Source organism: Gymnoscopelus braueri (genome assembly GCF_963280865.1).
Source record: "Gymnoscopelus braueri genome assembly, chromosome: 7".
NCBI lineage: Eukaryota > Metazoa > Chordata > Actinopteri > Myctophiformes > Myctophidae > Gymnoscopelus > Gymnoscopelus braueri.
The window spans coordinates 38,035,200-38,050,739 of record NC_137608.1 but is presented as its reverse complement, the minus strand read 5'-3'; the positions used below and the strand labels follow the sequence as shown (position 1 = coordinate 38,050,739).

At 39.4% G+C, this 15,540-nt stretch overlaps 1 protein-coding gene across 1 annotated transcript in view; it reads left to right on the top strand.

Moving 5' to 3' along the window:
- Window positions 1-2,198: 2,198 nt before the first annotated feature.
- Window positions 2,199-15,540, top strand: part of pebp4 (phosphatidylethanolamine binding protein 4) — a 64,784-nt gene continuing 51,442 nt past the window's right edge. The window contains exons 1-3 of the mRNA XM_080433214.1: window positions 2,199-2,239; window positions 3,379-3,500; window positions 5,016-5,148. Of these exons, the coding sequence (XP_080289340.1) occupies window positions 2,237-2,239; window positions 3,379-3,500; window positions 5,016-5,148 (258 nt within the window). The 5' untranslated portion in view covers window positions 2,199-2,236. The remainder of the gene's footprint in view (window positions 2,240-3,378; window positions 3,501-5,015; window positions 5,149-15,540) is intronic.

Below are 15,540 nucleotides of genomic sequence, written 5' to 3'. Positions count from 1 at the left end.
ATAGGCAACATCAGTGGATAACGCACAACAAAAACAGTCAGTTAAATTAAACATTTTATCTTGTTCATTCTGCCACTGCAGCACCAAAGAAAATGCCACACTGCCCCTGACAATAATGATTCGGAGTTGGAACGGACTGAAAGTTGGATTCTAATTAAATAACCTTTTATCAAAATAAATTGTTTCATGGCTTGCCTTTCAAAGGTGGCATACAAATTCATACAGACTATTGCATAGTTCAAGATGAATACATTTTTGTTCTATGCATAAAGAAGAAGTTTACATGGGAACCACAGACTAGCACTGCTTTGTAACAGTTTGTTTGTTGCTGTATATTCAAATTGCATAATAGGGTAGGAAATGGCAATGCTTATAAGAGATTAGTATATACATCAGGGGCGTGTGTGTGTGTGTGTTTATATATATATATATATATATATATATATATATATATATATATATATATATATATACACGCACGCACACACTCACACTCACACTCACACATAATCATATTCACACACACATAAACATAATCACTAAGGCCCTTTTCCATATGTTTGGGTGCTAATATCACAGCTGCAGAGAAGCACAAACCAAAGGGAGCTTTAGCAGAACCAGGAAAAGAATATGCTGCACAATCACAATTGCATAGTTTAAGAGGCCTTGTACTGAAGAGGTTGATCAAATAATAATAAATACATTAAAAAAAATACTAAAAAATAAAACTTGAATGTTTTCTCAGTGTTCAAAGCCTGCTGATTGATATTTGATCTAGAGTCATCAGGTATTTTGGGGTTGTTTGTTCTGAAGTTGTTATATTGTTTAGGAGCTGTAAATCTGGAATTCTGTAGCACGTGTTCTTGAAAATGTGATAATGTTTACTAAATAAAGAAAGTAGCAGAACGTACGAATTCTTACCTCCACTCTTTCTTTGATTACTTTTAAATCTTAAGCATAATGTAATAATGTATACGGTAACTGGATAGGTGGGCACTTGGAAATCTGGGCCCCCCAATGTAAAATTCAGTCCAAAATGTAAAAAAAGAAAATGTAAGAAAAATAAGAAAATGTAAGGTCAAATATTTCTACAAACCTGTATATCCAGTAATGTTGGGGTATAAACAAGAAGTTGAAGGATACAAGTAAGTCTGATATACCATGCATGTTCACATCATGTATACTTGACATTACTTTAGACCATTTTTCAAATATATATATTTTTTTAACATTTTGGACAAAAAAGCCAATTTTACATCGAGGTGACCAGATGTCTCTAGTGCCCACCTATCCTGTATCCGCGCGAGGGTGTCGCTTCCCAAAAAGAACAGATCTAGCTAACAATGTGTCGCACCATATGGTCGCACCGCGACGTGTTGTTAGCTTGTAGATCTGTTCTGCTCATTTTGGCTACACCGTCTCTACTCCGCTGGAACTTTTCCAACAAGCAAAGTGCGTCACTCACTCCTGCGCCAGTGTTGCCATGTCTGCTTATTATGGGTGCGTTCGGAAATTACGCACCGGAGCACACTCGCCTATTAGTTTGTATTGGCCAGTGCACTCAGTGCTGTATTTTCGAACGCGCCCTATAAGCTACTTTGGGCTTGTGAAGTTGCTTGTAAATACTGGTGGAATTGAGATTTCCGGAGGGAGGGTTTACCAGGCTAGGTTTTTAGGGCTTGTTTCTAAAGTGTTGTTGCTTATTTGGGCTTGCTTGCTTTCTATTTATTTTTATTATTGTTTAAACTGAGAAATTGTGGTTCTCAAACATTTTCATGTCAAGGACCCCCAGATTAATGTGTAGGCCCTATTTGTCCACGGACCCCCCCCCCCCCCATCTGAAATTATAATTTGTGCGGGACTCCCGTGCTAGATTTGTGTAATAAAAAATATTCCACATTTTGCCTTTTTTCCCCCAATCCCCTCAAGATGGTTTTGGAAATAGTAGATCTACAAGCTCACAACGCGTCGCATCGTGACGCGTTGTGGGCTTGTAGATCGGCTATTTTCAAACAGCCGACGTAAGAAGTGCTTATGTGTGGCCGGTTCTTTTGGGCTTGTTTTGGGGGGCTTGGTTGCTTATTTCTCTCGCAACATCTGGCAACACTGTCCTGCGCAGTTAAAGCGAGTATTCTACGTACCCCCTGCAACGACGCTCTAACAGTGGAAGCAACGACGCTCTAACAGTGGAAGCAACGACGCACTAACAGTGGAATCAACTTTAGCGACCGTTTCGATGGTACTGTACCGCGAAACATCAATAATTGGGAACTTGAAGACTTATCACACTTTGCATACGTTGTTTTACTTCGTGTTAATCAAAAGCCTCCTCTCTGTCTGACTCTGTACTACTGGTTTACTCGACAACATTAACTCTCGAGTCCAGTCCTCGAGTCTAACTGCTACCTCTGATTTCTCCCAGTGGAGGGCAGCAAACGCTACTTTAAAATCTTTTGGAAAGTACTGGACATTTTCTGTCAAATCTTTTGACAGAAAAACATATATTAGCCAACTGTGCATAATGAACATTGCATAATTTAATAATTTGGCCGCTTATATTTGTTCTTTTGTGTTTACTGTATGATGTGGCAATTTGGTTTGCCTCCCTATCTAGCCCAACAGATTTCAGTAGGTGTGGCCAGGTGCAGACAGTGGTGGAAAAAGTTGCCTACTCACATTTACAATGTAAAAGTATCAATACTATGCAATGTAGAAGTACTCTGTTACAAGTTAAAGTATGGAATTCAAAACCTAATTGAGTAAAAGTACAAAAGTATTGGTATCAAAATGTACATAAAGTGCCAAAAAGTAGAATGTGCTCAATATGCAGAATGTCCCATTTCACAAGTTTTCAAATGTATAAAAAAATCGTTTGAAAATAACAGATGTAGATCGGCTATTTTCAAATGGCCGAAATGTATATAGGGCTGAAGTGGTTAATGTATGTTTTGTAATAATAAATCTACAAAGTAAACTAGTAACAAGTTTTCAAATAGTTGTAGTGGAGTAAAAGTACAATATTTGCCTCTGAGATGTAGTGGAGTAGAAGTATTGAAAATTGTAAATACTGAGGAAAGTGAAAATACCTCAAAATTGTACTTAAAGGGATACTTCACTTTAGGGCCGGGGAAACATTTAAAAAATATATTAAAAATAAATGAAAAAAGTTATGGAAAATTCACGGCCCCCTCACGCATTAGAGTGTCCTACTAATGCGTGAGGGGGCCATGAATTTTCCATAACTTTTTTCATTTATTTTTAATATATTTTTTAAATGTTTCCCCGGCCCGAAAGTGAAGTATCCCTTTAAGTACATGTGCTTAGTTACTTTCCACCACTGTGTATGAAATATCAAATATCTACACCGCTGTTCTGCAGGCTGTTCAAAGGCCTCATCTGGTATTGTCCTTTGCTGCTTGTATCGTGCTGTACCATCATGTTGAAGGAGGAACAACTACTACTAGCCCAACACTGAGTCCCTTGGATGCCTCTTTCTGCCAGTAAGTCACCCACTTTGCCAAGTAATCTTTCTGGGAAACATGAATGTGACTGGTGCACAGTGTTTTGATTGATTGATTGAATATTTTATTAGTCAAAAAATGTAAAACAGCACAATTACATTTAAAATACTTTGTCTAACAGGTCCGTTCATGAAAGCCCTTGCGGTCTTGTTTCCAATGAGGGCCTTGGTATTCAATTCATAGACATATATAGTGGCACCACAGTTCAAATATCAATACAAATCAATACAAATAATACAGAAAAAGATAACACTATGTACAACAAAAAATAAAAACATTAAAAAAAACGGGGGGGGGGGGAACTATATGTACTAGAACAGGGGGGGGGGTCGGCTGTCTAACGGGAAAATGATACTACCTCCTCTTTTGGCCTCCTGAAAGGTGAGATTTTAAGGCTCTTTTAAATGAGCCCAGCGAACTGCATTTTTTGAGGGATGGGGTTAGACTATTCCAATCCTGGGTGGCAGTGCTGTAGAAGGAGAATTTGCCCATGTTTGTTTTATGGGTGGGTGGTACCAAATTGTTGTTAACGCTCCCTCTAGTATTGTGACTGTGGGTGTCGCTAACTTTTTGGAGGTATTTATATGCGGGAATAGGGGGCATATCGGGCAAATTTGCATTTACAATTTTGAAGACCAGTCCCATTTTTAGTTGTTTAACCCTGTCTTCCACCCTGAGCCAGCCTAACTGAACTGAACTGAACACTGAGGTGTTGGAGTACCAAGAGGTGCAAGTATAGTCAAAAAGTGTCTGAATCAGGGCCCCTGAGAGGGTCCTGAGGGCCTGAGGGTTGACAAAAGAGGAAACTCTGCCCATAAATTTGGTTCTCTGGTTTACTCTTTTGACCACCTTTGTCCCCATGCTTTCACCTGTCAGGTATTTGTCAAGAATACAACCCAAATAGGTAATCTCTTCTTTGCTAGATATAATTGTGTCATCGACTTTGACCTTGAAATCATTTACATCCATCTGTCTGAGGGAATAGAAGAGAATGGATTCAGTTTTTCCAAGGTGCTGGAAAAAGTACTCGCATTTCTTACTTAAGTAAAAGTATCAATACCGCAATGTAGAAATGCTCTGTTCCAAGTTAAAGTCTCGAATTAATTAATGTACTTGAGCAAAAGCATTGGTATCAAAATATACTTAAAGTACCAAAAGTAGAAAGTACTCATTATGCAGAATGTCCGATTTCACATGTTAAAAATGTAAAAAAATCTTTTGAAAATAGCCGGTCTAGATCTGCTATTTTCAAATGGCCAAAATGCATATAGGGCTGGAGTGGTTAGTGTGTTTTGTAATAATAATCCAAATCTACGAAGTAACTAAAGTTTTCAAATAATTGTAGTGGGGTAAATGTACAATATTGAGATGTAGTGGACTGACTGAGTCCCTCCTGCAGAACACATCACACATTGGCCTTTATATGATTCAATTGAGATGCCATGTTAAATTCATTGTATTACTTAACATTTTATCTGTCCTTATTTATTTAAGTGGGGGACTAGAAGTTATCTATCCAGAGGTCAACGTCAATAAGTGCCTCATAATTTCCCCGGACCTGAAACACAGGGAGAGAATCAGCAAAGTGTGGGATGCTCCACAGATAAGGTTCCCTGAATCAGATAAGGTGAGAGGTGTGTGTGTGTGTGTGTGTGTGTGTGTGTGTGTGTGTGTGTGTGTGTGTGTGTGTGTGTGTGTGTGTGTGTGTGTGTGTGTGTGTGTGTGTGTGTGTGTGTGTGTGTGTGTGTGTGTGTGTGTGTGTGTGTGTGTGTGTGTGTGTGTTGCGTGATGCCTAATGAAACTAAAGTTTTGGAGATAAACTGTTTTCATGGTATTTTCAGAAATTCACCTTTTATAATGACACTTGGCCTGGTAGCATAGCCGATGTAAATTAAAGGCTATAACCTTCAAGATAACTTATACTTTTGTTTCTTGTAAAGCATGGTGAACCCAAAACATTTTCATATCCCAATTCACATGCGTTTTCGTTTTGTGAAATGTATTTTTAAAAAAAAGTATGATCACATTTTAGTTTTAATACTTTGTTTTTTAACACTAGAGGGCAAATAAGCCTTATTTTTTACATCAACACAAGAGCAGGATATGGAGGCATTACAGTGATACAAACAGTGATATAAAAATATACAGTACCAATACCAAATTCATTAACAATAAAATGATACAATCAATTCAGTAACGATTCAGTAAGTCCGCCCCCCCGCCCCCCTCTCTCTTTCTCTCTCTCTCTCTGTCTCTCTCACAGACACACACACACACACACACACACACACACACACACACACACACACACACACACACACACACACACACACACACACACACACACACACACACACACACACACACACACACACACACACACACACACACACACTCTTCTACTTATGGTATGTATCTGTTCTCTGTGTCTATAAATCTCACATGTTCTGTTATATCCTGAATTAATATACTGTACTGTAGCTTATATCACCAGAGGGTGGTGCAAGCATCTCAAATTTAAACCATTTGCAGAATGGCTGTGTTTAAGCCTATAGGTAAGGTTGTATTATTGAATTTAGGACCTACAGTAGTAAGGTATATGGTATGGTATTTAAAAATGTCAAATTCTGAGTAAATGTAGCAAGTTGTGTAATTGGCTCATTTGATGTGATGGCTAGGGATATTACAGGACATTCAAGTTACAAAGACAAAAGACAAAGCTGCACATGTTTTGGAGTTATGGTATATTAACCCTTTGTCTCTTTTAATGTAACAATTTCGGTTTCAGAATAAGAAAATAATACTTATTGGTGTTGAAAACAAACACAAATTTGGATTTAAAGGAATGCCATCGTCTGCCTCCATAATAACTAATTAAACAGATTTTTAATTGTAATCTTTCAAATTATGCACACTTATTTTATTTTGATATATTTCATCTTAATTATGTTGATGCATTAGATTGCCAGCTTGTTATGTGTTATGTGTGTGTGTGTGTGTGTGTGTGTGTGTGTGTGTGTGTGTGTGTGTGTGTGTGTGTGTGTGTGTGTGTGTGTGTGTGTGTGTGTGTGTGTGTGTGTGTGTGTGTGTGTGCGCGCGCGTGTGTGCGTGCGGCTGTGTGCGTGTGCTGCGCACGCATGGGAAAAAAGTGACATAAACACTAAAGACTTTAATTGTAATTTGTCTGCCTTGTCTACCATAAATATTGCTGAAGATGACAGGAATGGAAACAGCAGTGGAATTTCTCAATGTAGATCTATAGTAGTAGTATGTCATAAGCTATATAAATATACTGTATATGTATTACATACAGTATACGCATATCAAAATATTAACAGGTATGATACAATTAGAGTTGCATTGAAATTGTCTGTGATTTAAAAATTTCAGAGGCCCATATGGAATACACTATAGAGTTCCATTTGAGAATAAGAGATTGAGAGAGAGACAGAGAGAGAAAGAAAGAAAGAGCGAGAGATACAGTTCCCAGTCCAGAGAACCCCCCTGGTGAAATTGACAATGAAACTGCATCATCCGTACACCAAATCCTATATCGCTAAATTGAAAACTTAAATTGAAAGCCACCTCAATTTAGGAGGTAGTTTATGAATTCCAGAGCTAAGCAGTCTCGCTTGAACATGATCTATTGCTCTTCTCTTGCCCAAACTCCAGTTGATCTATGGTCGTATTATCTATAATGCTGTCTTACATGATTCTCTTTTATTGCCAGAATCAGTGTCAGACAGCAAAACAGATTACATGTTAGATTAAATCAATACAAACTTTATTTACTGGGCTTTGAGATGTAATTCTCCTTTTCTCCTGACACTTGTGCAAACACATACTAGTGAAAGATCACAGAGTCTTCTGCCTGTGGCACTAGGGCAGGGGTTTTTACTTCTACTACTGCTATTCTCTGCCACTCAGCCGTTGTACCCAGTAGCTGAGCTAGAGACCAGTGGTTAGTCAGTCCCAAATCCACCCTTTGTGACATCCACTTCATTACTGAGATGCAATAGTCTGCAGAGTAACAGAGCGCAATGGGCAGTAGTCCAGTAAACTCGCCTCTCTCTAAATAGGCACTTATGACCAAAAACAAAAGCAAAGGGCCACAGAAACAACAGATCCTTAAAATAATGACTTGCCACAGAAGCTGAACTTGTGACATTACCAAATGTTGTTGCAGCCTGTTTAGAAACTAAGACATGCATCACAAAGCCTAAGGTATATACAGCATGCAGTATGACATTAATTGTAAATTATGGGGATGGGGAACGTGATACTTCTTGGTTGATGTCAATACAGTAACTACATGAGTTGTTTGCAACTGGCTTTATCTCAAATAATATTCTGCTGGTTAAGTGATATTTTTTGGTTAAAAAAATACCTGTTTTTTTTTTAAGTTAAAGCTCTCTATTCTGATAGTAATCATTACAGTGCTTATTCAGTAACAGGTCTATCTGTCCCTCCAGCTCTTTAATGAACAGAAAATTCATTTTCAGGTGGGATGCCCATTTCAGCCAATCAGGAGAGAGTACGTTTCAGCTTCAAATCTGTTCCTTTTTCTATTTTTTATTGTCTGCTTTCTTTGTGTCGTCACTTCCTATTTCACTTGTTTATCCTGTATCCTGTATGAATTATCTCTCCTAATCATATATAATTGGTATCCTGACCTGAAAATGCAGAGCCGAAGAGACAGGGAGACCCCCTGTTACTGAACAAACACTCTATAGCAATGATTATCAGAATATCAGAGCTATTTAACACTTGTTTTGGCAAAAACACATCTTTAATATGTAATATAATACTGTGGAGTATAAATGAAGGATGCCAGTGGTGAAAACCTGACCTTAACCTTTGATGGAATATACAGTAGGTTGACTAATTATTGAAACCAGTAGGAAATACATTAAGTTACGGTAATAGAAAGGTCACAGTATTACGTGAGTACACTTTCTTTTCAGAATAGGCTTTTATGATTATGTTAACCACTTAAACAGTATTAGAATAAAGTCAGTGTTATATGAGAATAGTTCACAACACCATATTTGTATGAAACACTGAAGAAAAGTATTGCACCCATCCAAGCTTAAAGCGTGAGTTTGTAGAAGGGCAAGGTTTCAGCCCAATCAGCATATCAATGGAATGGAATATTTAACTTCCATTAAGTTAAATATTTCAACAAGTATAAAACATGTGGAAAATGTAGTGGATCTACTTCTATGGCCTACTGGGATTGTGCACAAGACATTTGGCGCTGATCTGTCCAGCAGTTCGCGCGATTAGCCCTGGACACACAGAAACACACACACCAACAATCTTATAGACCGCTAGCATCTTGCAGAGCCACACCGGAAAAAAGTTATCAGAATTAAATTGGATCTTGAGTTCTTCATGGGAACATCATGGCTTCAATGTGGATCTTGGACGATCATGTGGCCAGTCTGTGACGAGTCATCTATGACGTACTTATGGCATATGACTCCATATTTGGGCAAAGTTTCTACCCGATCCGACCCCCATTGTCATCATTATAAAATTTAAGTTACATATTTCAGAAAATATATAACATAATTAATGTATGTGGGGAGGAAAATGCATGGATGTACTAAGTTGACCTGCTGACAGTGTGCTTACAAAGTTTGGCGGTGATCAGTCCTAGACTAGTTAAGATGTTGCCTTCCACACGGGGGACCCGGTTTCGAATCCCAGGCGTTACATCCATAGATATATATATAAAGGCTAGATGGCTCAAGGGGACGGCGCAAGCGTAGCTCAACCGCGGCCATCTTGAAACAGTCATTCATAACATTATGTCTATGGTGCATATACTTTGAAATAACCATAGCGTGCTCAATTTTCATCCGATTTTCAAACGGTTTGGTGTGTTGTAAACACCAAAGATGTAGTTATGATACTGCATACTTATAATTATAATCATGTTTTTTTATTTTTTATTTTATTTTATAATTTTATAATTGTATTACATCTTTGGTGTTTACAAAACACCAAACCGTTTGAAAATCGGATGAAAATTGAGCACGCTATGGTTATTTTAAAGTATATGCACCATAGACATAATGTTATGAATGACTGTTTCAAGATGGCCGCCATGTGGCAACGTCGTACTCCATTGGCCAGCAGCGCGGGTGAGTCATCTAGCCTTTATATATATCTATGGTTACATCGGTGCCGTGACCCCGGATCTGGTTTCCCGGTGGGGGAGGTCAAAAGGGAATAGCAAACGTTCACACAGACTGACGATTGACGACTGTGCTCCTGCAGAGCCACACAACATAGCCTCTCAATCAGTGGTGGGTTCTACCGTCAGATGCTGTGTACGCCGTATACCTTGAGATTTTTTTTCGTCGCCACCGTACACCTTCAAAAACTGTTCAAAACAGCGTTTTTTACATTTAATTCATTATAGACGCGCGCATGCCGTGCGTGTGGGAGGCAGGGAATAAACATAGTATACCTTCATAAAAAAACTAGAACACAACACTGCTCTCAATGTCAACGAGACCAAGGAGCTGATTGTGGACTACAGAAAGAGAGGAGGGTAGCTGGACCCCATAACCATCAACTCTAGAGAGAGTCAGCAGCTTCAAGTTCCTCAGCGTTCATCTCACATCACTGAGGACCTCTCCTTGGATGAGCACACGGGTCATACGGCACAGCAATGCCTACGTATTTCACCTCAGGAGGCTGAAAAAGTTAGACACGGGGCAAGATCCTACAAACCTTCTACAGAGGCACCACCGAGAGCATCCTGACTGTATTCATTAATGCCTGGCATGAGAACTGCAATGCCCTCAACTGCAAAGCGCTGCAGAGGGTGGTATGGACAAGCAGACTATCAGAAAAATATACCAGTGAAAAGTTATACAGTATGACTTCCTCCTCTTCCTACTTCTCCTTCCTTCTCAAATTGCCTGGCCCCGACCATTGCTGCACTGCAGCTATAATTATGAGTTTATATATTGTTAGAAACATGCTCAATCAGTGTCTTCAGTTTAAGCAAAACTGGTCACAGGAGTTCTCTTCAGTCCATGGTTGTACCAAACGTGCAGAGTTCCCCGAGTTGTTTCTTTGAGGTGGGACCAGAGCCACAGGCCACACTCTTAGGCATGGCGGATTTCAAAGCCTTGTTTTTAGGTAGACGTTCTTGCATCTGGTGGATGGAATGAAGGTTTAAACCATTACTCTGATTAGACCTGCCTCACCATGATCTGTTGAGCTTGCTTACCGCCACTAATAGCTGTTTCCTCTCTATTTCTCTCCATCTTTTTCTCCTTCTCTTTCTCTCTCTGAATGATTTTCATGCTTTGCTAAAACATGCGGGGGCGTCAAGAGAGGATTTAAATGCAACGATCCCCCTCCCTTTTTTTTGGTGAATTTCAGTGTTCTTTTCTGCAAGCCTCTGATGACGACAGGGCAGCTTTAAGCCTGGCAGTGCCCACGGCAGGCTGCCGTCTCAGCACTGCCCACTCTCCTTCGCCTTGGCATGCTGGAGAAAGCGAGGGTGGGGTTCCTCTCCAGCAGACCTTGTCATTCCTAGGAAAGCCTACACGTCCACCCATGCAGGATTCCTGAAAGGTCTTCGTGTTGGGGGTATCGGAGACCGCAAAGACAGGGATTTTATTTTCTGTAGGCGATGGGCCTTATTCAGCGAAGAGTCAAGAATGTATATTTAGACATCCTGAATGCTCATCCTCACATGCCATTAAATCACACCGAGGGTCTACAAGTGAAAAATGTAATGTCTATCTAATTGAGTATTCAGTGTCATCAGGTGGGCGTTGTTGGCTCTGTTGGATCACGGCTGCTCGTTTAGCCAAGATTCAGGGAGTTTATTTCCTTAGCTAATGTTCCCCTTTGTCATAATAACATCCCTGTTAAAGTGACCCGTGACCCACTTCGTTCAGTCATTTCCCATTTCTACGCAACATGTATGATTCATGCAGGGCTGTGAAAAGGGAAGAATTACAGACCCTGTTACTAGAAGCGCTGGATTGATTATGCATATTCAGTGGAATGGAGAGAGGCAATAAGCCACATAAGCCATGCTTCCACCGAGAGGAGTGATTTACATGTTGTGTAAGATGTCAGCGCTGTGCAGACCACTACAGTCCGAACTAAAACTATTGACGCAAGCGGTTCACCCCCAAGGTTGAGGTCCCTTAGTTTTAGTTTTAGACAGTAGAGAGACAGAAAGATCCTGGAAAACCTAGAATGTTTTGTTTGATTCAGTTTTCCAGACATGGAAAATGGAAAATGACAAAATAGTCAAATTGTCCTAGAAACAGAGTAATTTTCCTGGGAAATATATAGCGTATAGCAAGCGATTCCTGCAGGTTAGGTTTTCTATATTAAAATTGGCTCAGCCGGCGGGCGGACCTCTGATGTCAACGCTCATGTCACCATGACTCAGCCATAACCAAGCAGCTACACCCAAATATGGAGTGTGTTGTCTAACCTGAATGTGTCGTCATGGCATCAGGCGCAAACGAATCAGTCAGCTAGGTGTGAGGGCTGCATAGCGGCCTGAATCTCTAGCATGTTAAAATGACTGACTAGTGACCATGACCAGACAGACTGACTAGTGACAATGACCAGAGTGTCTAGTGACCATGACTATACTGACTAGTGACCATGTCCATACTGACTAGTGATGACCCTACTAACTAGTGACCATGACCAGAGACTGACTAGTGACCATGTCCATACTGACTAGTAACATGACCATACAAGTTTACCAGTGTAGTCACGCTGCAGTCACACTACTGTTGATTGTGGTGATGCAAATGTAATGTCAAGATGTGATTACACTTGTTTTCAATTAATTTGTTTGAATCAATAAGTAGCCATTGAGTATACTAGTAACCAGTTTTTCCTTGTTGAATCCTCAACCACTTTCGTACCCACTGCGGTTTATAAGCTTTTAATGAACCTTTTACTCGGTAAGCTCAAAGTGACATGCTATTCATCTGATGAAAAGGCTGCTATGTTCGTTACATCTTCCAATATTGTCATGAAGTTTCCCAGCACAAATTTGCATTGCACTAACTCTATCTTTTTATTTTACACTGACATATTGGCATGTCCCTGTTGGAGAGACAGAGTTGACTGTGGGGCTGAGCTCTGAGAGGAATATGAGCACGGCAATTTCCACCCCTCCAAATGAGTTATATCAAAAATATGTATAGCTCTTCAAAAGTAACTATGGCCATAGTCCTTTAAGCTACTTACATTTTCTATATTAAGACATGTCCTCTAGTTTAAATTCTTTATTTTAACTTCAATATTTATCAGCGGCACAATTTATGTATTGGTAACACTGGCTTTTATTGCTTTTATTTCACCAACTCGTCTGTGTGCTCTATCCAGTCTACGTAGTTCTTCCAATAAAGGGGAAGAGGGAAGTAATATTTGTTCGTCAGTTAGTTATAGGCTAGTTGTCATGGGTGATATTGCGTCATTCAGATTTGCACAAGTTGTCAAGAATTTTGATGATCCACATCAGGAAGTCCACAAATGTGGTGACAGTACACAATATGTGGGAATCTCTCCACTGATGGAATATTGCATAACAGAGTGAAAGTTAGACGGACCTTCCTTTTACTGGTCAGACATGATGTCTTTAAACCCATGACATAGCGTTATTATCAAATATGAACATCATATCGTTGCTGTTGGGTAAAAACCTTGTATGTCCAAAACCCTTAATTTTCAGAAAATGGGAAAAAAGGAACCTGTTTTCCAATGGATCCAGTTGGTGTAGTTATTATTTACTCACACGCTCTTGTTAATACTTTTCATTTGGTTGATTATTTATAAAACCCAGACACAGTTAACCACTTTTACTTAAAACAAATAACAATGCAAGTTGGGAATCCATGCCCCAGTTATGCGATACCCGTTGTACCCGTCTGTCTGTCTATCTGTCTGTCTGTCTGTCTGTCTGTCTGTCTGTCTTCTTTGTGCCCTTATGGAGATCTCTGTGTCTGTCTGTCTACCTGTGTCCTTTTGATGCACATATATGGCTCCATATGTCTGTCCATGTCCCTTTTATGGCCATATATGGTAAATTGTTTAATGGACCATAACAGTCAGGAATCAGGATCTGACCTTTGACTTCATAAATGATCCTCCTCAGCAGAACACGAGCTGTGTTTTACCAAGTAGAACCTTGACCACTCTATTTTAAATGTGTTTTTCCCCTCCTCAAATATAATCTCAATGTAAAACCATCACTGTTAATTATTTTCTTTGTCTGTAATATTTTCCACGTTTCTTTTTTATCTGACCGACTTCCCACTTCCATCACGCCCTCGGGTCCTCAGTGATACGCACCGCAAGTTTGAAGTCGGTCGGCCCCCTATACGGACATGCCCATATATGGACATAGCGGTCGGATCGGTGGTTCTGGACAACCAGATCTCCATATATGCCTATATAAGCAGGTGATTGTCAGATTTCTATGCAAGCAGGGATGCTAGATAGACCTTCAGCCTTTGACTAAAACTCTGAGAAAAAGCAGGTGATTCCACATTTGAAGTGCACTCAATAGGCCTCTGATTGAAAATCCATGGTATTGTTAGATTGTTAGTTTAGCCCTAAATATTTCTTGTACTATGCAAGGGCAAAGGTGTAATACGCCAATATAGTAATTAAATCAAAGTAGTAGTGTTAAATTATTACATTTTTTTCCATATTGATAATGTACCATACTGTAGGTATTATTAGGTCTGGTAAAAAAAATCTGTAAAGATCTCCTACTGACATCATGCATGAGATTTGTGAAAGTTGTTAATTAGAGCTCTCTGGCAAGCAAATCACAGTATAAAGCCAACACCAAGTTGATAATATAAATGTCTACCAAACCTGCGGCTTCTAATTATTTGCCCTGAAATTCTAACCTGTCAGTTCATATACATTGACTGCATGGTCTGTTCAAACAGTGATTCATAATGTGCACGGGAAGTGCATCTGCTGCAGTGAATGCTTAGATAAACATACAAGATTAAATTTCTATTTATATGAGGCTGAGAATCCTAACGTTTGCCAGGGAAGAGTTGTAAGATCTGCAGACGAGTGGATCACACTTTTGGCACTGTGTAATTTATACATTTTCTTAATGAGAAGTTCCAAATCCAAAGACATTCATATTGTCCTCTTGGCTGTCAGAAAAGAGGTTTGATTAGAAATTGTCTGCTCTTTTTTAAATGTATTTGTCTTTTTATGTCTTGCATTCCCTACAGGTGCTTGCTTTCTTTCTTTCTTTCTTTCTTTCTTTCGTTTTCTTTCTTTCCTTTGTCCCTTATCATTGAATATTTGAATTGAGATTGTATCCTGATCTTGACACACTGTTACTGTGTGGCCATTTAATGTATACATAAACCTCAGGTACAATAATTGACTCCTCTGGGACTTCTCTTTTTAATTTAGAACAACTAAATAATCCTAAAGTTTGAAGTGATCACATGAAGTTTATTTAAGACCCTCATGTGCTTGGCTTAGTGGCATTTTGCCTAAATTGTTTTGTGCTTCTCATCTGTGGTCCGGCACAAGGTTTAGTTCCAGCTCTGTCCCAATCCTCTGATTCACAGCTTCAGGGCTGCTCTTCCTGTCTTAACTCTCCATAATGCCATCCCCTTCATCTCCTCGTGGTGTTATTGTCTTAACTGTGGATGGAGAGACGGTGGTAAAGAAAAAAGGGGTTAACACACATTTGGCACAGTGAAAGTATAAGAACCTTAAAAAGTGCATCCGTTCCAAGTCTGGTTATGGAATTTCTATGGTCTGCATATGATACCTGTTTTCCTTTTTCCCTGACTTCTATACTATATCATAGATATTTTTGCACAGCGCATACAGTGTTCAGGAAAGCAAACTATGATACTGTGATACTTGATATCCTTTGTTTACGGACTCGTAAAGTTGAATTAGCATTGTTAGTGGTCATCACCACATCAGTTGACACATTGACACCCCCAAGCGTTCAGAGGTTGGAAAT